Source organism: Sorex fumeus, unplaced genomic scaffold (genome assembly GCF_029834395.1).
Source record: "Sorex fumeus unplaced genomic scaffold, SorFum_2.1 ptg000030l, whole genome shotgun sequence".
In the NCBI taxonomy this organism is placed as follows: domain Eukaryota; kingdom Metazoa; phylum Chordata; class Mammalia; order Eulipotyphla; family Soricidae; genus Sorex; species Sorex fumeus.
Window position 1 is genome coordinate 18,777,085 of NW_026606087.1, and position 16,629 is coordinate 18,793,713.

The following is a 16,629-nucleotide window of genomic DNA, read 5'->3' on the forward strand; positions in this document are numbered from 1 at the left end:
TTACACCGGGCTCTGAACTCAGGAGTCACTTCAGGTGGGGATTCGGGGAATGAAATCCCTAACTCCTAGCTCACTGCAGTCTAGATTTTATACCTCTTACATCTTTGGATTCTAGTCTCTAAACCCTAAATCCAGTGCATTGCTCTCAATCCCTACTCAACAACACTTGGGGAAACATTTACACTGTAATCAATAATGCCCTCCTGCACATTAACTTCTCTTTTTTGTTTCTATACTGTCACCTCTCAGGTCTCCTTCTCCTCTCAATTCTTCTTTCAGGTCTTCACTTCATGGCATGTTCCTTGACTGTTGGTGGTCCGTGAGCTTCTGCCTTCAGCTCTGTCCTTAGTTTCTCTGATTCCTTCAGATGGCTTCAGTTCTCATTACAAATTATCGATCCCTAATCTGTCTTTGTATCTGGACACAAGCATATCCCATCACCTAGTGGACTTCTCCAGTGGTTGGATATGCTATTGATTTTCTCTCATAATATGATTTTGCAACTGATACCTTATCTTATTTCCAACCTGACCATATGTTTCTTCTCTATAGTCAACTCAGAAGGAACTCATCAGCTGTTGCATTGGTAAGTACCTATCCCAAACACTTTCCACCAGCACTCAGTATACTGAAAAAGATCTTGATAATCTAAGATTTTTTTGAATGATGTGTGGGGTGTGGGATACGGGCTCAAGAATATATCTCTCATGTTAAGGACCTGGGGATGCAGTGGGGGCTACGGGTTGGGGGGCAAGGGGTATGCAGTGGGTGGGAAACAGAGCAAACAGTCGTCCTGGCTCACTAATTGTTTTGGTAACTGGGGATTTTACCTGGAAGTTTAAAAACTGATAAGGCACGTTAAAACTGCCCCTGAAAATCGGAACGATTCTCTCTGTTCCGATTTTGTGATAGTCAGGCAGGCTAAACATTGCTATAATAAGACCATACATGCGTCTCTAGATCTAACTCTTTACCTACTTAGCTCAGGTCTTAGAAATGCTAGTCACAATATTGACATCCCAATAGGAGCACCCCAGTAGGAGCACAACAAATTAGATTGGAAAGTAACAGATGCCAAATGAGCTCCGCAAACAGAAACAGTAATAGAAGGTTCAATCAGCACCAAACAACTTAGTCAGTCCTCAGACAAGACTTAACAACCCCATGGTGATATAAAACCATCTTCACAAATTTTCTTTTACCAAACCATTTTTGATAATTCCATTTAGTTGTTAACAAGCGATATAAAAATCAACTGTTTTGTGCCTCCTACAGGGGCAGGTTTGGAGGGTGGTTGGGAAAAGGGAGACAATGGTGGAGGAAAGGTGGCGAACTTGGTGTTGAAACATTAAATGCCCGTAACAACTGTATTATGAATACCTATGTAAATCTCAGTGTTTAAATATAGGTTTCTTTTTTTTTTTTTTTAATGCTGGTGATGAATAAAACTTCCTCTGAAGCCTCCTTTGGCTCTCATCTCCGGGTGTCAGCCGACCTTGGCTGTACATTTCATAATTCAGTTGATTGAGGGCGTGCATGTTCTCACAGAGCAGCACTTGTTTCTGTTTTTGTTTTTAAAGAGGAAACATTGGGGCTGAAGAAACAGCACTGGGATTCCGGTGCTTGCCTTGCATGTGGTGGGCCCCGGAACTCTGCCACAAGCAACCCCTGAGTACAGCCAGGAGTAACCCCAGAACACAGGTAGATATAGCCCTCAACCCCTTCCAAAATGAAATGAGGGGCTGGAGTGATAGCACAACGGTAGGGTGTTTGCCTTGCATGCAGCCAACCCGGGTTCGATTCCCAGCATCCCATATGGTCCGCTGAGCACTGCCAGGAGTGATTCCTGAGTGCAGAGCCAGAAGTACCCCTGAGCATCACCGGGTGTAACCCTAAAAGGAAAAAGAAAGAAAGAAAAGAAAAAGAAATGAAATAAATGAAAAAAGAGGGAACAGTGGCATGGCGTCATTATAATGCGTGACAGAGCACTCTGGTCTCCATTCTTGCCTGTTTTGCACGAAGTGAAAGAGGGAATCTTTTGAGATTGGACAGCCAAGACTAGCTTCCCCACATTCCCTTTGATCCTGGACAGGTTAGCTGCCTCCTCCTGGTTCTCAGGGCAAAGTTTAAGGACTGCTCACTTGGTGCTGACCACACTCCCAGGAGGGAAACAAATCAAACAGGTGGCTTGCTAGTAAAACCGGACCTTGGATGTCTGGGAATGAATGCATGAACAAGCTTATGCTCTGGAGTGACTGAGGCCTGGACACCAGCATCCGGGAAGGATGCTTGGACAGGTATATGGACCCAAGTCACTTTGTGCTCATGGATCTGATCGTCACCTACTCTGGAACGCTGCTCTCACCCTTCCCCTCTGCTCTCATACTCCCCACCTCTCTCCCCCAAGCCTGCAGCAGCCCTGCGGCCAGCAGGCTCTGGGCTTCCTAATCTAGGAAACTAGGAGTCTAGGGCTCCAGCCGATAGCAAGGCTTACTGCTCTTCTCTCCACCCCAGTATTAAGCATCATCTACACCTCCATCCTGTTTTTTGCCAGAATCATCAGGCTCTCTGACACTTGTCGTTTCTGGGGTGCAGTTGGTATGAGGAGGAGAGGAAGGCAGTCTACTGTTTGAAACACAAAACTGAGGGATTGCTTGGAAATCTGGAGGTTCTTTGTCCTGGCTCCCACTGCGGCATTAGTGACATCACCATCCCTGAGAGTTTGAGTTGGCTTCCTTTGGTTAGCAAATTCTTTGGTTTATTTCTTTGAGGCGGGGGGGGGGGGGGGTTGGGGATCACACCCAGTGGTGCTTTAAGGGTACCTCTCAACTCAGTTCTTGGGGGATCATGTGATGCTGTGGATTGAACCTGGGTGCATGCAAAGCATGCATTCCAGCCCATTGAACTAGCTCTCTGATCCCCACTTATTGCTATTATTTTTTGGTTTGGGGATCACACATTGTGGTGCTCAGGGATTATTCATGGTTCACGGGTTACTCCTGACTGTGCTCAGAAGACTGTGTGGTGCCAGGGATAGAACCAGGGCCTCCAACATGCTCTGACCATTTAACTCTGTGTCCAACCCTGTTTTTGCACAGCGGGTAGGGCGTTCGCCTTACACGCGGCCAACACGGCCGACCCGAGTTCGATTCCTCCGCCCCTCTCGGAGAGCCCGGCAAGCTACCGAGAGTATTCGATATGCCAGACACAGTAACAACAAAGTCTCCAATGGAGACGTTACTGGGCCCGCTCGAGCAAATCGATGATCAATGGGAGGGCCTCTTAATTTTTAACACTGATATAAGCTTCATCCTTAAGGAAAAGAAAGTGAGGTGTTTTTTAGTCTTTCACATTTCAAAAGGGGGAATGATTGCAGATTCCTGGGAGAAGAGATAATTTTAGATCATTAAATGTCTCAGTGTTTCCTTTTTAAAGTATTTTATTTTTATAAAGCTGCTCACAATAATTTATTACATTTAATATTCCAATACCAATCCCACGACCACTACCCTTACCCACCACTAGTTTGAATGTTCTAATCCTGCCCCCAAAGCGGGATCTAAGTAATTTATTTTGCATTCTTTGTTATAAATAATACACTAAAAATGATCAAAAAATTTCCTTAGAGGAAAGTATGCAAAGATTATTGTATTTCACTCTGGAGCCATTAAATCCTTATATAAGAATGAGATATTGCGTGGCCGCATTTGCTGTGGGAATTCTAAAATTTTAGATACTGAGATTAACTTAATTTTTTTTTAACTGGATGGTGACTTTGGGTCCTAGAGAAATTTATTTTTGAGTCTCTGGATCATGGCTATTAATGAGCTTATATGGCACCAGAGGCAGTTGCTGGGCATGACAGTCAAGCTACCAGAAACACAGGGAGGTGGGGGGAGGTCGCCCATTCCTGACTCCCTGTGTGCCTGGAGATTTCGGGCACAACTTCTGCATTCCTGTTTTTATCTTCAGATTTATTCATGATTGAGACTCAACCGAGCCTGTGAAAGTTAGCCTTGAGCATGGTGGCGATGGAGTTCTGGAGGTTTTCGGCTGCCAGCGCTCTGTTGGGGCAGGGAGGGGAACTCACCCACCCTCCTCTGGATTGCCTTGGATGAGACACCTGGCACAGGGTCTGGAGGCATCTCTATAGTGTATTGTTTTGTGTTCTCTTCCTGCCTTAGTGTTTTCAAAATGAGGATATTTCCATTTGTTTCTGGTGATAAAAATAATGCACTGCACTGCACTGTCCTCCCGTTGTTCATCAATTTGCTCGAGCGGGCACCAGTAACATCTCCATTGTGAGACTTGTTGTTACTGTTTTTGGCATATCGAATACTTCACGGGGAGCTTGCAGGCTCTGCCCTGCCGGCGAGATACTCTCAGTAGCTTTCCGGGCTCTCCGAGAGGGGCGGAGGAATCGAACTCCGGTCGGCCATGTTGGCTGCGTGCAAGGCAAACGCCCTACCGCTGTGCTATCGCTCCTATAGCACAGCGGTAGGGCGTTTGCCTTGCACGCAGCCAAACAAAAACAAAAGCAAAGATATAGACATTCAAATTTCATCATTTTCCGTAATTTTACCACTTTCTATGCTATCGGAGTTATTTGTTTATCTCTATGGTAGAAAATATTGTGTGATATTATTGTGTGATGTCTTTCTAATTCTAGCATTCGATGAGATCAATATCTGTAGCTTGAAATCTACTATTATTTACACATCAAAAGTTGGCAGCCACTACAGAGCCAAGCTGCTTTTATTCAGTAAATTGACTGCCAAACATTTATCACCATTGCTTATAACTGTCTCTTCTTTAAAGATGATGAAACCTAAGGATTAATGAGGTAAAGTGATCTACACAAGGCCATGCAAGTAAGTGAACTCCAACTGTGTTTAGACCCAGACAGTCAGCCACTAGAACCAATTTACTAAGGGAAGGGGGAGATGAGAGGGAACCTTGAGACTGGTGGAGGAATTCAGACACTGTGGTGGTGGGAGTAGAAACATTTGTTTTTATTTTTTCAATTAGCAATAATTGTGCCTGGAATAAGCCTGATTGGCTATGATACTGGCACAGTGCAAAGCTAAGGGTTAGCAACAGTGTACGCCTGAAACATTACTATAATATTGTAAATCAAGGTATCTAAATTATAAATATTTTTTTAAAAGCCCTGGTTTGAATTTGTTTTCTTATTTTCTTTTAAAATAATAACAAGCATTCCCAAAGCTAACATTCTGTTTAGCTACTTCCCCTGTTGGAATGCCTGAGTACAAGGAGAAAAGTTATCCCTACCTTTCTCTAGCTCCCAGCCTAATCCCTCCTGAGCATTGCCTGCTCACTCCTTCTAGATCCATCACTCCATATTTGGAGATGCCTTTGAGTGCTTATTTAAATGGGCTGGAGCGATAGCACAGCGGGTAGGGCGTCTGCCTTGCACGCAGCCAACATGGCCGACCCGAGTTCGATTCCTCCGCCCCACTCGGAGAGCCCGGCAAACTACCGAGAGTATTCGATATGCCAGACACAGTAACAACAAAGTCTCCAATGGAGACGTTACTGGGCCCGCTCCAGCAAATCGACGATCAACGGGAGGGCCTTACTTAGGGCCTTACCACCTTGGGACTGGAGAGATAATACAGTGGGTAAGTGGTCTTGCATATGCCCAACTTGGGTTCAATCTCGGCCATCCTATACGATCCCTGGAGCATTTCCAGGAGTAATTCCTGAGTGCAGAGCCAGCAGTAACTCCTGAGCATTTCGGGGTATGACCCAAAAACTAAACAAACAAATAAATTGATCATTTCATCACTGTCTTGTCTGGAATCCATTTTTACCCACTATTCCCTCTCCCCACAATCTCTTCTTTTGTTCGAGATTGAAGATTAAACCCATTTGTCCTAATCCCCTATTTTCTGTTTCTTTCTGGTTTGAGAAGCCTTGGTACAACAGTTAAAAATACTCAAGCAATGATGTCTTAAAATTTTTTTTATTGATATCAACATGCATGCAAAACACTACACACCGCAGAAGCATACAATCCAAAGTTATTGTTTTATTTATTTATTTCTTCAGCATTCTCAAGCAACACTTAAACTTTATTTTGACTTTTTTTTTTTTTTTAGATTTTGGGTTACACACAGTTGTGCTCAGGGTTTACTCCTGGCTCTGTGCTCACAGATCCCTTCTGGCTGTCTTGGGGGACCATATGAAGTACTGGGGATGAAACCCAGGTGCTGTACTATCTCCAGTTCCTGTAGCACTGTCCTCCTGTTGTTCATTGATTTGTTCAAGCAGGCCCAGTAACATCTCCATTGTGAGACTTGTTGTTACTGTGTTTGGCATGTCAAATACCTCATGGGTAGCTTGCCAGGCTTTGCTGTACAGGCGTGATACTCTAAGTAGCTTTCTAAATAGCTTGCTGGGCTCTCCGAAAGGGATGGAGGAATCAAACCAGGCTCAGCCTGGTCGGCCTCATGCAAGGCAAACGCCCTACCCGCTGTGCTATCGCTCCAGCCAATCCCTATTACGATGATTTTTAAAGTAGGATCCACACATGGCAGTGCTGGGGCCAGAACCTGTCCTCAGATCTCTCTGCTTTCTTGGTCAGTCAGGCTGGGGTGGTGATGCTTGGGACATAGAGTTCTGTAAATAACCAACTGTTACTGATTTTATTTGAAAAAACAGGATAAATATTTTATGCTAGGTGCTCTAGTGCCAGAAACTCTACAGTATTATCATCTGCTCCCTTGGGGGAAAAGTTATCAGTCTTGGGCAGGCTTTTACATCCTGCAATGTTCAGGGTTTACTTTTGGCTCTGAGCTCAGGGAACACTTAATATTAGGCTATGTGTAGTGCAGGGAATCAAACCGGTAGTCTTATCTACATGCAAGGCAAATGTATCAACCCCTGTTAATCGTTCCAGTCCCAAAGGCTATCACTTTCTGTTCAGTTATCTTGTCTTATCTCTCAAGCCTGTGGAGCAATGGTGAAAACTTGAGCTTCAGTTCCAGTGCTTACTAGTGAACCTGGAAATCCTTTCTTGATTCTTGGCAATGTCATTTACTGGGAACAAACACAATTCATTTGTAAGGCTGCTTTGAGGAATAAATGAAATCCCACCTTCAAAGCACCTGTGACAGTAAGTCTTATATATGATACCCAGATACCCAACCGTTACTGGTTTTTGTTTGAATACACAGGAAAAATATTTTATGCTTCTTATTTTATTATCTTATTTTGTTTATTATGGGTTGGAGGGATAGCACAGCAGGTAGGGCATTTGCCTTGCACGCAGCCAAACTGGGTTTGATTCCTCCTCCCCGCTTCGAAAGCAGGGCAAGCCACCAAGAGTATCCTGCCTGCACAGCAAAGCCTGGCAAACTACCCGTGACGTACCTGATATGCCAAAAACAGTAGCAACAAGTCTCACAATGGAGACATTACTGGTGCCTGCTTGAGCAAATTGATGAACAATGGGAGGACAGTGCTATGGTGTTTATTACAATTCACTGCTGTGTGCCCACTATTCTAGAAGCACCTGAGCTAGAACAGGCGCAGCTAGATATTTTTTCTTTTTTTGGCTTTTTTTTTTTTGGGGGGGGGGGTCATACCCGGCGATGCTCAGGGGTTTCTCCTGGCTCTGCACTCAGGAATCACTCCTGGAAGTGCTCGGGGACCATATGGAATACTGGGAATCTAACCCGGGTCGGCTGCGTACAAGGCAAACGCCCCCACCCACTGTACTATCGCCCCGGCCCAGATATTTGTTGAATATGAAGAGGTCAGGATTATTTTATCAATTTACAGGTGGCCAGACTGTACGTAGCTCCTAAACTGCAGGCACTTTGTCCTGGTCAGAGGACCCAGCAGCAAAACACGCCTCTTGATGCCAGGATTCAAGCCCGCCCTCCTTGCCCGCCCACTTCCGTTCACTCCCTTTAGCTCCGCCCACATCTGCCGCTTAGCGACTGATTGCGTCCCTCGGCGGCCGCCGTAGCGCGTCGCCCCCGTTGCCGGGGAGACGACCCGGCCGTGGGAGGGCGGAGAGACGTTTCCCGCCGGCGGGAGCTGCGTCTGCGGCTGTGACGGCCACCGCGGTGTCCCGAGGAGTGTCCGGAGGGGTGTCCCGCGGCCGCGGGCCCGGCGCTGCGCCATGGCGGACCAGCTCTACCTGGAGAACATAGACGAGTTCGTCACGGACCAGAACAAGATCGTGAGGCGCTCGGGGCCGGAGGGCTGGAGCTGGCGGCGCGGGGCCTGGTGGGGGTGGCGGGTGGGCGTGGGGCGGGCGCGGGACCTGGCGGGGGCGTGGGGGGCGTGGGGCGGGTGTGGGGGCCGCAGCTACAGGTGCTGCCCCGACGCTCCCCGCCTCCCGGCAGGCCGGCTCCCCGCTCTGCCCCCCGACCGCTCTCCGGCTCGGGCTGCGTTTCCCCCCACCCCCGCCCTTCGCCTTCCGGGAGAGCCCCCCGCGGGGTGGGAGGCACCCTCGGCCCGGCGGGCGAGGCGGAAGCCCCCGGTGAACTTGGTCTGTGGTTGGTTAGGAGAGGGCGAGGGCGTTTGCCAGCTGCACGCGTCGCCGCTGCTCGCGCCAGCCGGCACCCAGGGGCGCCTTCTCTCGCCCGACGCTGGGGAGGAGGGTGATGGGGAACTGGACAGTCCAGACTCCAGGCCGGTACTCGCAGGTCCGGCGTCCGATGCGCGCCCCTCGTCTGCCCTTCCCAGATCCTCCAGTTGTCTCTGTGCCCTTTGGGGGGTTCTCTGGGTTATCTTAGAGGGTGCTAGGAGGGTGGAGTTTTTGATGGGAGACCCACGGGAAGGATAGGTCTAAGAGAAATAAGGGGGGACAATGAGAACTTACGCTTGCGGTGTATATTCGGCGCTTTATATTAGACTCTCGCAGTAATTGATCTGTGAGGCAGACTTCTTAATATTTGTAAAATGGACATCGCGGTCCCTCTTGCCCAGACGGAGGGCTGTTGGCGAAAGTGGGAGGCATTTATTATCATTTATCAGGTCATCTAAGAGCAGGAATCTCTAGGACTCTTTGGAACTGAACTACAGTCTGGAGTCATCTAATACAATACTTAAAAATTTCTTTCTGCAGGTGACATACAAATGGCTGAGCTACACGCTAGGGGTTCATGTTAACCAGGCCAAACAGTAAGTCCTTGTATTTTTTTCTATTCCTTGTAGTTAGGTTACAGTTTCTTTTTGTTTGATTTTGGTATTCTGTATGGCCTCAAGGATGGGGAATAGAAGACAGTACTATTTTCACTATCTTTTATGATTTTCTGCTTAGAATGTGGGTAGATTTACATGCAAATATGGGGTGATAAATTTACTGGACTGGGTTGATTTGCCGTCTTGCCGTGTGACTTGCCCTGTGGCTAGCATCACTCTGTTATTTCAAGGATATTAAACAGGTTGACCTATTCTAATACCTGAGGCCAACTAAACAGGTTATGGCACTGTAAGTTCAGCTTCTGTGTCTGTTACATTACATCTTCATTACATTTTCACCAGTGGCCCTTAGGCACGTGTGTGTTGGTGTGTCAGTGAAATAGTTTCATGGGTATTCAAAGTGCATAGGTGTTTGACACAGTTGTCCAGCAGTGTTCAGAGTTTACTCCTGGCTCTGTGCTCAGGAAACACTTATATGTACATAAAGCAATGTGTGGTACCAGAAATCAAATCCGTGTCTATCACATGCAAGGCAAATGCATCAGCCCCGGTTCATTGCTCGCCGCTCCCACCCCACCCCACTCTCTGCCTCTGTGGCAGTCACCTTCCTTCTTTCTGTCTCTCTACGTTGGGCATCATGGTTTGCAATACAGATACTGAGAGGCCATCATGTTTGGTCCTTAGTCTACTTTCAGCACACATCTTTTATCCCCAGCTATCCCTCCAACCTTCATTGACTTAGTGATCCCTTCTCCATACAACCTTCTCCCCCAGCACATGAGGCAGGCTTCCAACCGTGGAGCAATCCTCCTAACCTTTGTCTCTACTGTCCTTGGGTGTTAGTCTCATACTGTGTTATTTTATATTCCACAAATGAGTGCAGTCATTCTATGTCTGTCCCTCTCCTTCTGACTCATTTCACTTAGCATGATATTCTCCATGTCTGTCCACTTACAAGCAATTTTCTTGACTTCATCTTTTCTAGGGCTGGAGCGATAGCCCAGCGGGTAGGGCATTTGCCTTGCACACCCGGGTTCGATTCTTCCACCCCTCCCAGAGAGCCTGGCAAGCTACCGAGAGTATCTTGCCCACACGGCAAAGCCTGGCAAGCTCCCCGTGATGTATTCGATATGCCAAACACAGTAACAACAAGTCTCACAATGGAGACGTTACTGGGCCCGCTGGAGCAAATTGATGAACAACGGGAGGACAGTGCTACAGTGCTACAGTGCATATTTTCTAACAGCTGCATAGTATTCCATTGTGTAGATATACCGAAGTTTCTTTAATCAGTCATCTGTTCTCGGGCACTTGGGTTGTTTCCAGATTCTGGCTGTTGTGAACAGTACTGCAATAAACATACGAGTCATTTCTGCTGTGCTTTTTTGTATTCCCGGGATATATTCCGGGGAAGTGGTATTGCTGGGTCATATGGAAGCTCAGTTTTTAGTTTTTGGAGGAATGTCCATATTGTTTTCCAAAATGACTGGACAAGTCCGCATTCCCACCGACAATGAATAAGATTTCTCCCCGCATCCACGCCAGCACTTCTTGTTCCAGATCTTTGTGATGTGTGCTAGTTTATTTTGGAAATTATTTTAAGATCTGTCTTAGAACAGTAAGCTTGACAAACATATGCTCCTCCCTGCCATTGACTTACATAATACAATATATAGAAATATAAAATAATGTGATTATATAAATATAAAAACATTTTATATTTATAAAATATAAAAAATGATAATGCTGTGAAGGAATTTAAGGACAGCATTGTATATTCTAGACTGTTTTTCTTGGGAAAAATTATAATGGAACTGGTCAGGAGGAAATACTAATAAAATGAGATTAACAGTTAATGACATGTAGGAGGTACATTTTATAAGAAGTAACATTTTAACAGTAATACTTAAGACGATTGCAAATTTTGTTGGTTAATGTAAGGTGTTTGGCATACTTGGATAGATAAACATGTCTAAGATGCAAAAGTCTATATATAATTTTTAATTGTTTGTGCAAAGTTAGGGCTGAAGCGATAGCACAGCAGGTAGGGCGTTTTCCTTGCACACGGCCGACCCGGTCAGCCCAGGTTCGATTCCTCTGCCCCTCTCGGAGAGCCCGGCAAGCTACTGAGAGTATCTCACCCACACGGCAAAGCCTGGCAAGCTACCGGTGAAGTATTCAATATGCCAAACACAGTAACAGTCTCACAGTGTTACTGGGCCCACTCGAGCAAATCGATGAACAATGGGAGGACAGTGCTACAGTGCAAAGTTGACCTTGTTACTATATGTTGGAGAACTGAGGTTGAGGTCAGAGACACAGTATTGTGGGTATGCACTTGTTTTGCACATGGCCAACCCAGGTTCCATTCTTGACATCACAAGTGGTCCCCTGAGTCACACCAGAAGTGATCCCTGAGCACAGTGCCAAGAGTGGAGTAAATCCTGAGCACTGGTAGGTGCAAAATAAATAAATGGAGAGAGACCTGGGGTTGAGCAAATTGTAGTTAGAATACAGCAAGTGCTCCAGTAATGGATGTGGGCTAGGTTCTGTTAGGTGTTCGAGGGCAAGGTGCCATGACTGCCAAGGATTGAACTTAAGTCTACTTTATGCAAAGCACACTACTTTTTTTTGAGGGTTTTTTTTTGGGGGGGGGTGGGGAGAAGGGGGTAAGTCAAACCCCGTGGTTCTCAGGAGCTATTCCTGACTCTTCACCCAGGAGTGACCCCTGGCAGTGCTCAGGGGACCATCTGTATTGCTGGAGATCAGACCAGGGTTGACCGCCTATAAGGCACATAACCTCAACCCCAGTCCATCTCTCTGGCCTTTTCTTTTCTATAAAGGGTGGGAACTTTACTACTCTCTCAAGGTATTCATTGTAAAATTGAACTACTTTCCTTCCATCCCTCCCTCCCTTCCTTTTTTTTTCTTTTTTTTTTTCAGACACAGTCAGATGTGCTGAGGGCTTCCCTCTGGCTTTGTGCTCTGGGATTACCCCTGGCAGGCCCAGGGACCATATGGGTTGCTGGGAATTGAACCCAGGTCAGCCACATACAAGGCAAACACCCTGCCTGCTGTGCTATCTCTGCCCAAACTTGCACTTAGAAAAATGTGTTGATTAAATGTGACTTGATTTGCGTCTGTTCACTTCTTTATGGCGGACTTGGATAATGAATGGGAAGTGGGAGCAGAATTGACACCTGGAGGTGAAATATTGCAGCCAAGAGATTTGGAGGGCATAAAGTCAAGCATTGCTCAGGAGGAAGAACTCAGACTTGGCAACTCAGTGGAAAGGGAGAAGTAAAGAGTAACGACTCCCGGATTTCAGGCTTGGGTTGTTTGAGCAGATGTTGTTGTCAGGAATGCAATGAATGAAATAGACTAGGAGAACGTGTTGTAGAATATGTAATACGGTGACACAATCTTGGTGTGTCCAGGGTTACCAGTTTTAGCACTGAAAATCCGGCCTCTGGAGACCCATCCAATCTGGCAAAGCTGGATGAGGCTGTATCCCAGTATAAAGGTAGAAAGAGAGCCCCAGCAGATACAGAAATGGAGGAGGAAGTCAAATCAAGTAGGAAACAGAATGGAGATAGTTCCAGGGGAACAGGGGCCACTGGTGCATTGATTATGAAAGCTAAGAGAGTGGTCAGTGATCAGGGTTTCTAACTCTCTTTGACAAATGTGACATGTTAAGGTGGTTCAGTAAATGCTGCTTGAAATAAATAGAAGATGATATCTCTCACCGTTTTTGTTAAACTGAGTTATTGAGGAGGCAAGTGTCTCCTGTCGGAGCACAGGGATTTCTGTGTTGAGTGTTTAGCAGTCTCAGGTTAGTGACTCTGAGTGGTCATAAAATTGCAATTTCATGAGCTGCACACTTGTGGTCATACTTAGTGATTCTTTTTTTCTTTTTTTTTTTTTTTTGGCGTGGTATGAGTTCACAAAGTAAAATGAGGGGGCTGCAGCTGCGATGTGTGTACTTTGGTGGGCCAGAGTCGCCTCCCCACCTCCCCAAGCCTCCCCAACAGAGAGACAGGGGACCACAGCTTGATGGTGAAAATGGCCCTTTTAATGCAGAGCTGCTAGCATACTTATAGAACATCTAAGGGGGAGGGGGTGTTGAGCTAAAGACACAGGTGTGATTGATCATTTACATAGATAAACCTTTGGTGGAGGAAATTCTCTTGGGGAGATTAACTCAAGGAGACACTCTTCCTCCCAGGGACATCTACATTGCTTTTATCTTTCCTTCTAGTTGTGTAGGTTATCAGTACTTGTAGTTGTTTGGATAAACACAGTAAGAGACAAGGATCCCCAACTTAGTTCTCTGGCTTCTGAGAGCAAGCAGAGCTTTTACCGTCTCTGTAAATCTCTAAGTCCTCCGGCCAGTTCAGCTTATCCTTCCCCAGAGGGGTTCTGTCTCTTAAGTCATAATAGCTTGCATCAAGATTTATGCTTTCTAGACTGTCCCATTTCGATGCCAGGGTAGCTTTGCCCCTTGCCCCGGGTCCATCCCAGTCCCACAGCGGGACCTCCCTTTTGGGGTGTTAGTACCTATAGGAACTGAAGCCTGAGTCAAGTAACTATGCCCAGGAGTAGATATATCTCAGAGTCAGTCAACTCCCAAGTATTAGGAGCATAGCATTAATGAGCTTTCTGTGTTTAACCAAAGAACATTGGTCTATAATAAAATATAAAAAGGTTGCAGGGGAAATAGAAAAACAGGTACAGAGACACAACACTTCAAATACAAAGCAGTACGAATGCAAAGTTCAGAATTAACAGAAAGTTTTGACTTAAAAGTAATCAAGACGAGGTTGGGGAACTGTGACAATGAGAGGTAAAATACAAAGGAAATGTTAAACTTTAACTAAATTAGGGATGCTAGCAAGGGCTCTATAAGCTTCTCTGGGAGGAGGAAAGGGACATTTCACTGATGAAGCCTAAAACACTTAGGGTTAATATCCATCAGCACGTGGCTGGGGGCGGGGTGTGTTGGACTCCTCCTGGCAGTACTCAAGCCTGCTTCTGGCCCTGTGCTCAGGGTTACTTCTGGTGATGGTTGGTGGTCTATGCGTAGTGCCACGGATCGAACCAGGATTGGCCATGTACAGAGCAAGCACCTAAACCCCTGGCTGTCTGTAATAGTTCTTAATGTTTAGAGCAATGAATCCTTTTGAGGATCTAAATCCTCAAACTGTCTCCTTCGCCCCATCAAAGCATATGTACATTTTGTTTACAACTTGGGGTGTTGGGAGGGCTTATAGATGGACACACGAACCATAGGTTGTGAGAATCAGTCAAATCCTATTTTATACCGTCAGTTATTAAAAGGACTTGAAAAATCACTTAACTCCTAGGATCACATAACTTGTAATGTAGCTGCTATTTTTTTCTTCTGTCTTTTATACTTCCTCTTCTTCCTCTTCTATCATCCTTCCTCCTCCTTATCATTATCACTGTCACTGTATCCCTGTCATCCTGTTGTTCATCAATTTGCTCTAGTGTGCGTCAGTAACATCTGCATTCATTCTAGCCCTGAGATTTTAGCAGCCTCTCCTTACTCGTCCTTCCCAATGGTGCCACGTTGAAGGCTCTTTCAGGGTCAGGGGAATGAGACACATCATTGTTACTGTTTTTGGCATATTGATTTGATTATTATTATTATCATCAGTATTATTCTTTTGCGCCTCCCAAGCATTGCTCAGGAGGCCCAGAAGCCACTCAGTGATACTTGACCTACTTGATCAGTGATTCAGTGTAAGGGCAAGGATGCAGTTCTCGGGGGCCTTGAGGGACCGAATGTCGCTCAGGCGCTTGTTACACCCTAACTTGTTCTATCTCCCTCCTGAGTTCATTCTTGACTCAACTGTTCTATTGTGTGTCAATGTCACTGCAAGCAGGTTCAATACTCATTGGATTCCTTTTATTTCCATTGCTTGATCACTGTGCCAAATCAATACAAGTTGACCCAACCCTCCCTCCCTTCCTTCTTCCTTTCTTTCTTTCTTTCTTTCTCTTTCTTTTTCTTTCCTTTCTTTCTTTCTTTCTTTCTTTCTTTCTTTCTAACATATCTAACTTTTAAAGCACAAATTAAGAGTCAGTGGGCAAGGTAAAAATGAACGCTTTCACTAATGACTCCTGCCTTTTGTTTGGAACAGGATGCTATATGATTATGTTGAAAGGAAGAGGAAGGAAAATTCAGGAGCTCAATTGCATGTAACCTACTTAGTATCTGGCAGTCTCGTTCAGAATGGACATTCGGTAAGTTTGCTCAAATCTTATCATGAACTTAGATGTATCTGATCTGTGGACATGAGAGGAGGGAGCTAAGGGAAACTATGATTTAGGGTTTTTTGGTTTTCTTGCTAGAGGAGCAGTTTTGGGCTACAGCGGGCAGTGCACTAGCCCTTTAAGCCTGTCTCCCGAGCCCCCAAGGTTAGTATTACGGAAGTTTAAAAAAATTACTTGAAAATGACGATTATTTTTAGTCTTTTGTTTGTTTGTTTTGGGGGCTACACCCAGCAGTACTCAAGGCTTACACCTGGCTCTGCATTCAGGAATGACCTCTGGCAGTGCTCAGGGCAGCATGTACAGTGCCAGGGATTGAACTCAGGTAGGCCACATGCAAGGCAAGTCCCTTAACTTCTATACTATCTTTCTGGCCCTATTTTGGGTGTTTTTTTTTTTTTTAAAAAAAAAAAACCTTAAATTTTGGAAAGTTTGAGTAGTTTCATGACTGTTGCGGAGACCATTTTTATGAGATTTTCTTAGATAGTAGGACATTTAGAGACTGCTTCTGGGGGCTGGAGTGATAGTACAGCAGATAGAGCACTTTCCTTGCATATGGTTGGCCTGGGTTCAATCCCCAATATCCCATATGGTCCCTTAAGGACCACCAGGAGTAATTCCTGAGTGCAGAACCGGGAGTAACATCTGAGCATTACCAGGTGTGGTCCAAACACCACCCTACCTCTGCCCCCAAAATAGACTGCTTCTGTTAGGCTTCTCTCTTCCTCAGGAAGGTATATTGCAGTTTATTAGTTGTCAAGCCACAAATTTAGGAGTTCATAAAGTGCAATTTAACTTAGTTTTTTGGGCTCTCTCTGTGCTCAGGGTTTACTCCTGGCTCTAACCTCTGGGATCACTCCTGGTGGGACTTGGAAGACCATCGGGGTATTCCAGAGGAATCAAACCTGGTTCAGCCATGTGCAAGGAAAGTGCTTTACCCATTGTTCTCTCTCTCCTCTTTCTGGTACTCCACATGGCTCTCTGAAGCCCACCAGAAGTGGCCCATAAAACAACTGAACTTGATTTTACTTTGAGCCCTCATTTGGAAGACGTAGTCTGCATGGCCGAAGGATGGGGTGTTGTTGGGTTGCTGAGCTAATTAATATTTTTATTTATCTTTTTATCATTCCATCTGATACTTGGTAGACATGACCC

General features: G+C 45.6%; 1 protein-coding gene and 1 non-coding gene across 4 annotated transcripts in view; both read left to right on the plus strand.

The window, feature by feature from the left end:
- The first annotated feature begins 877 nt into the window (after positions 1 to 877).
- LOC130025627 (small nucleolar RNA SNORA72) lies at positions 878 to 1,011 on the plus strand. Its single transcript, XR_008792759.1, has one exon. It is a non-coding gene; the product is annotated as a small nucleolar RNA SNORA72 (small nucleolar RNA).
- Positions 1,012 to 8,044: 7,033 nt separating this feature from the next.
- Positions 8,045 to 16,629, plus strand: part of POLD3 (DNA polymerase delta 3, accessory subunit) — a 45,463-nt gene continuing 36,878 nt past the window's right edge. For 2 of the 3 annotated variants that reach the window (XM_056115913.1, XM_056115912.1), the window contains exons 1-3: positions 8,045 to 8,212; positions 9,104 to 9,159; positions 15,345 to 15,447. In XM_056115913.1, the coding sequence (XP_055971888.1) occupies positions 8,153 to 8,212; positions 9,104 to 9,159; positions 15,345 to 15,447 (219 nt within the window). In that variant the 5' untranslated portion in view covers positions 8,045 to 8,152. The remainder of the gene's footprint in view (positions 8,213 to 9,103; positions 9,160 to 15,344; positions 15,448 to 16,629) is intronic. The other variant, XM_056115914.1, reaches the window with a different exon arrangement.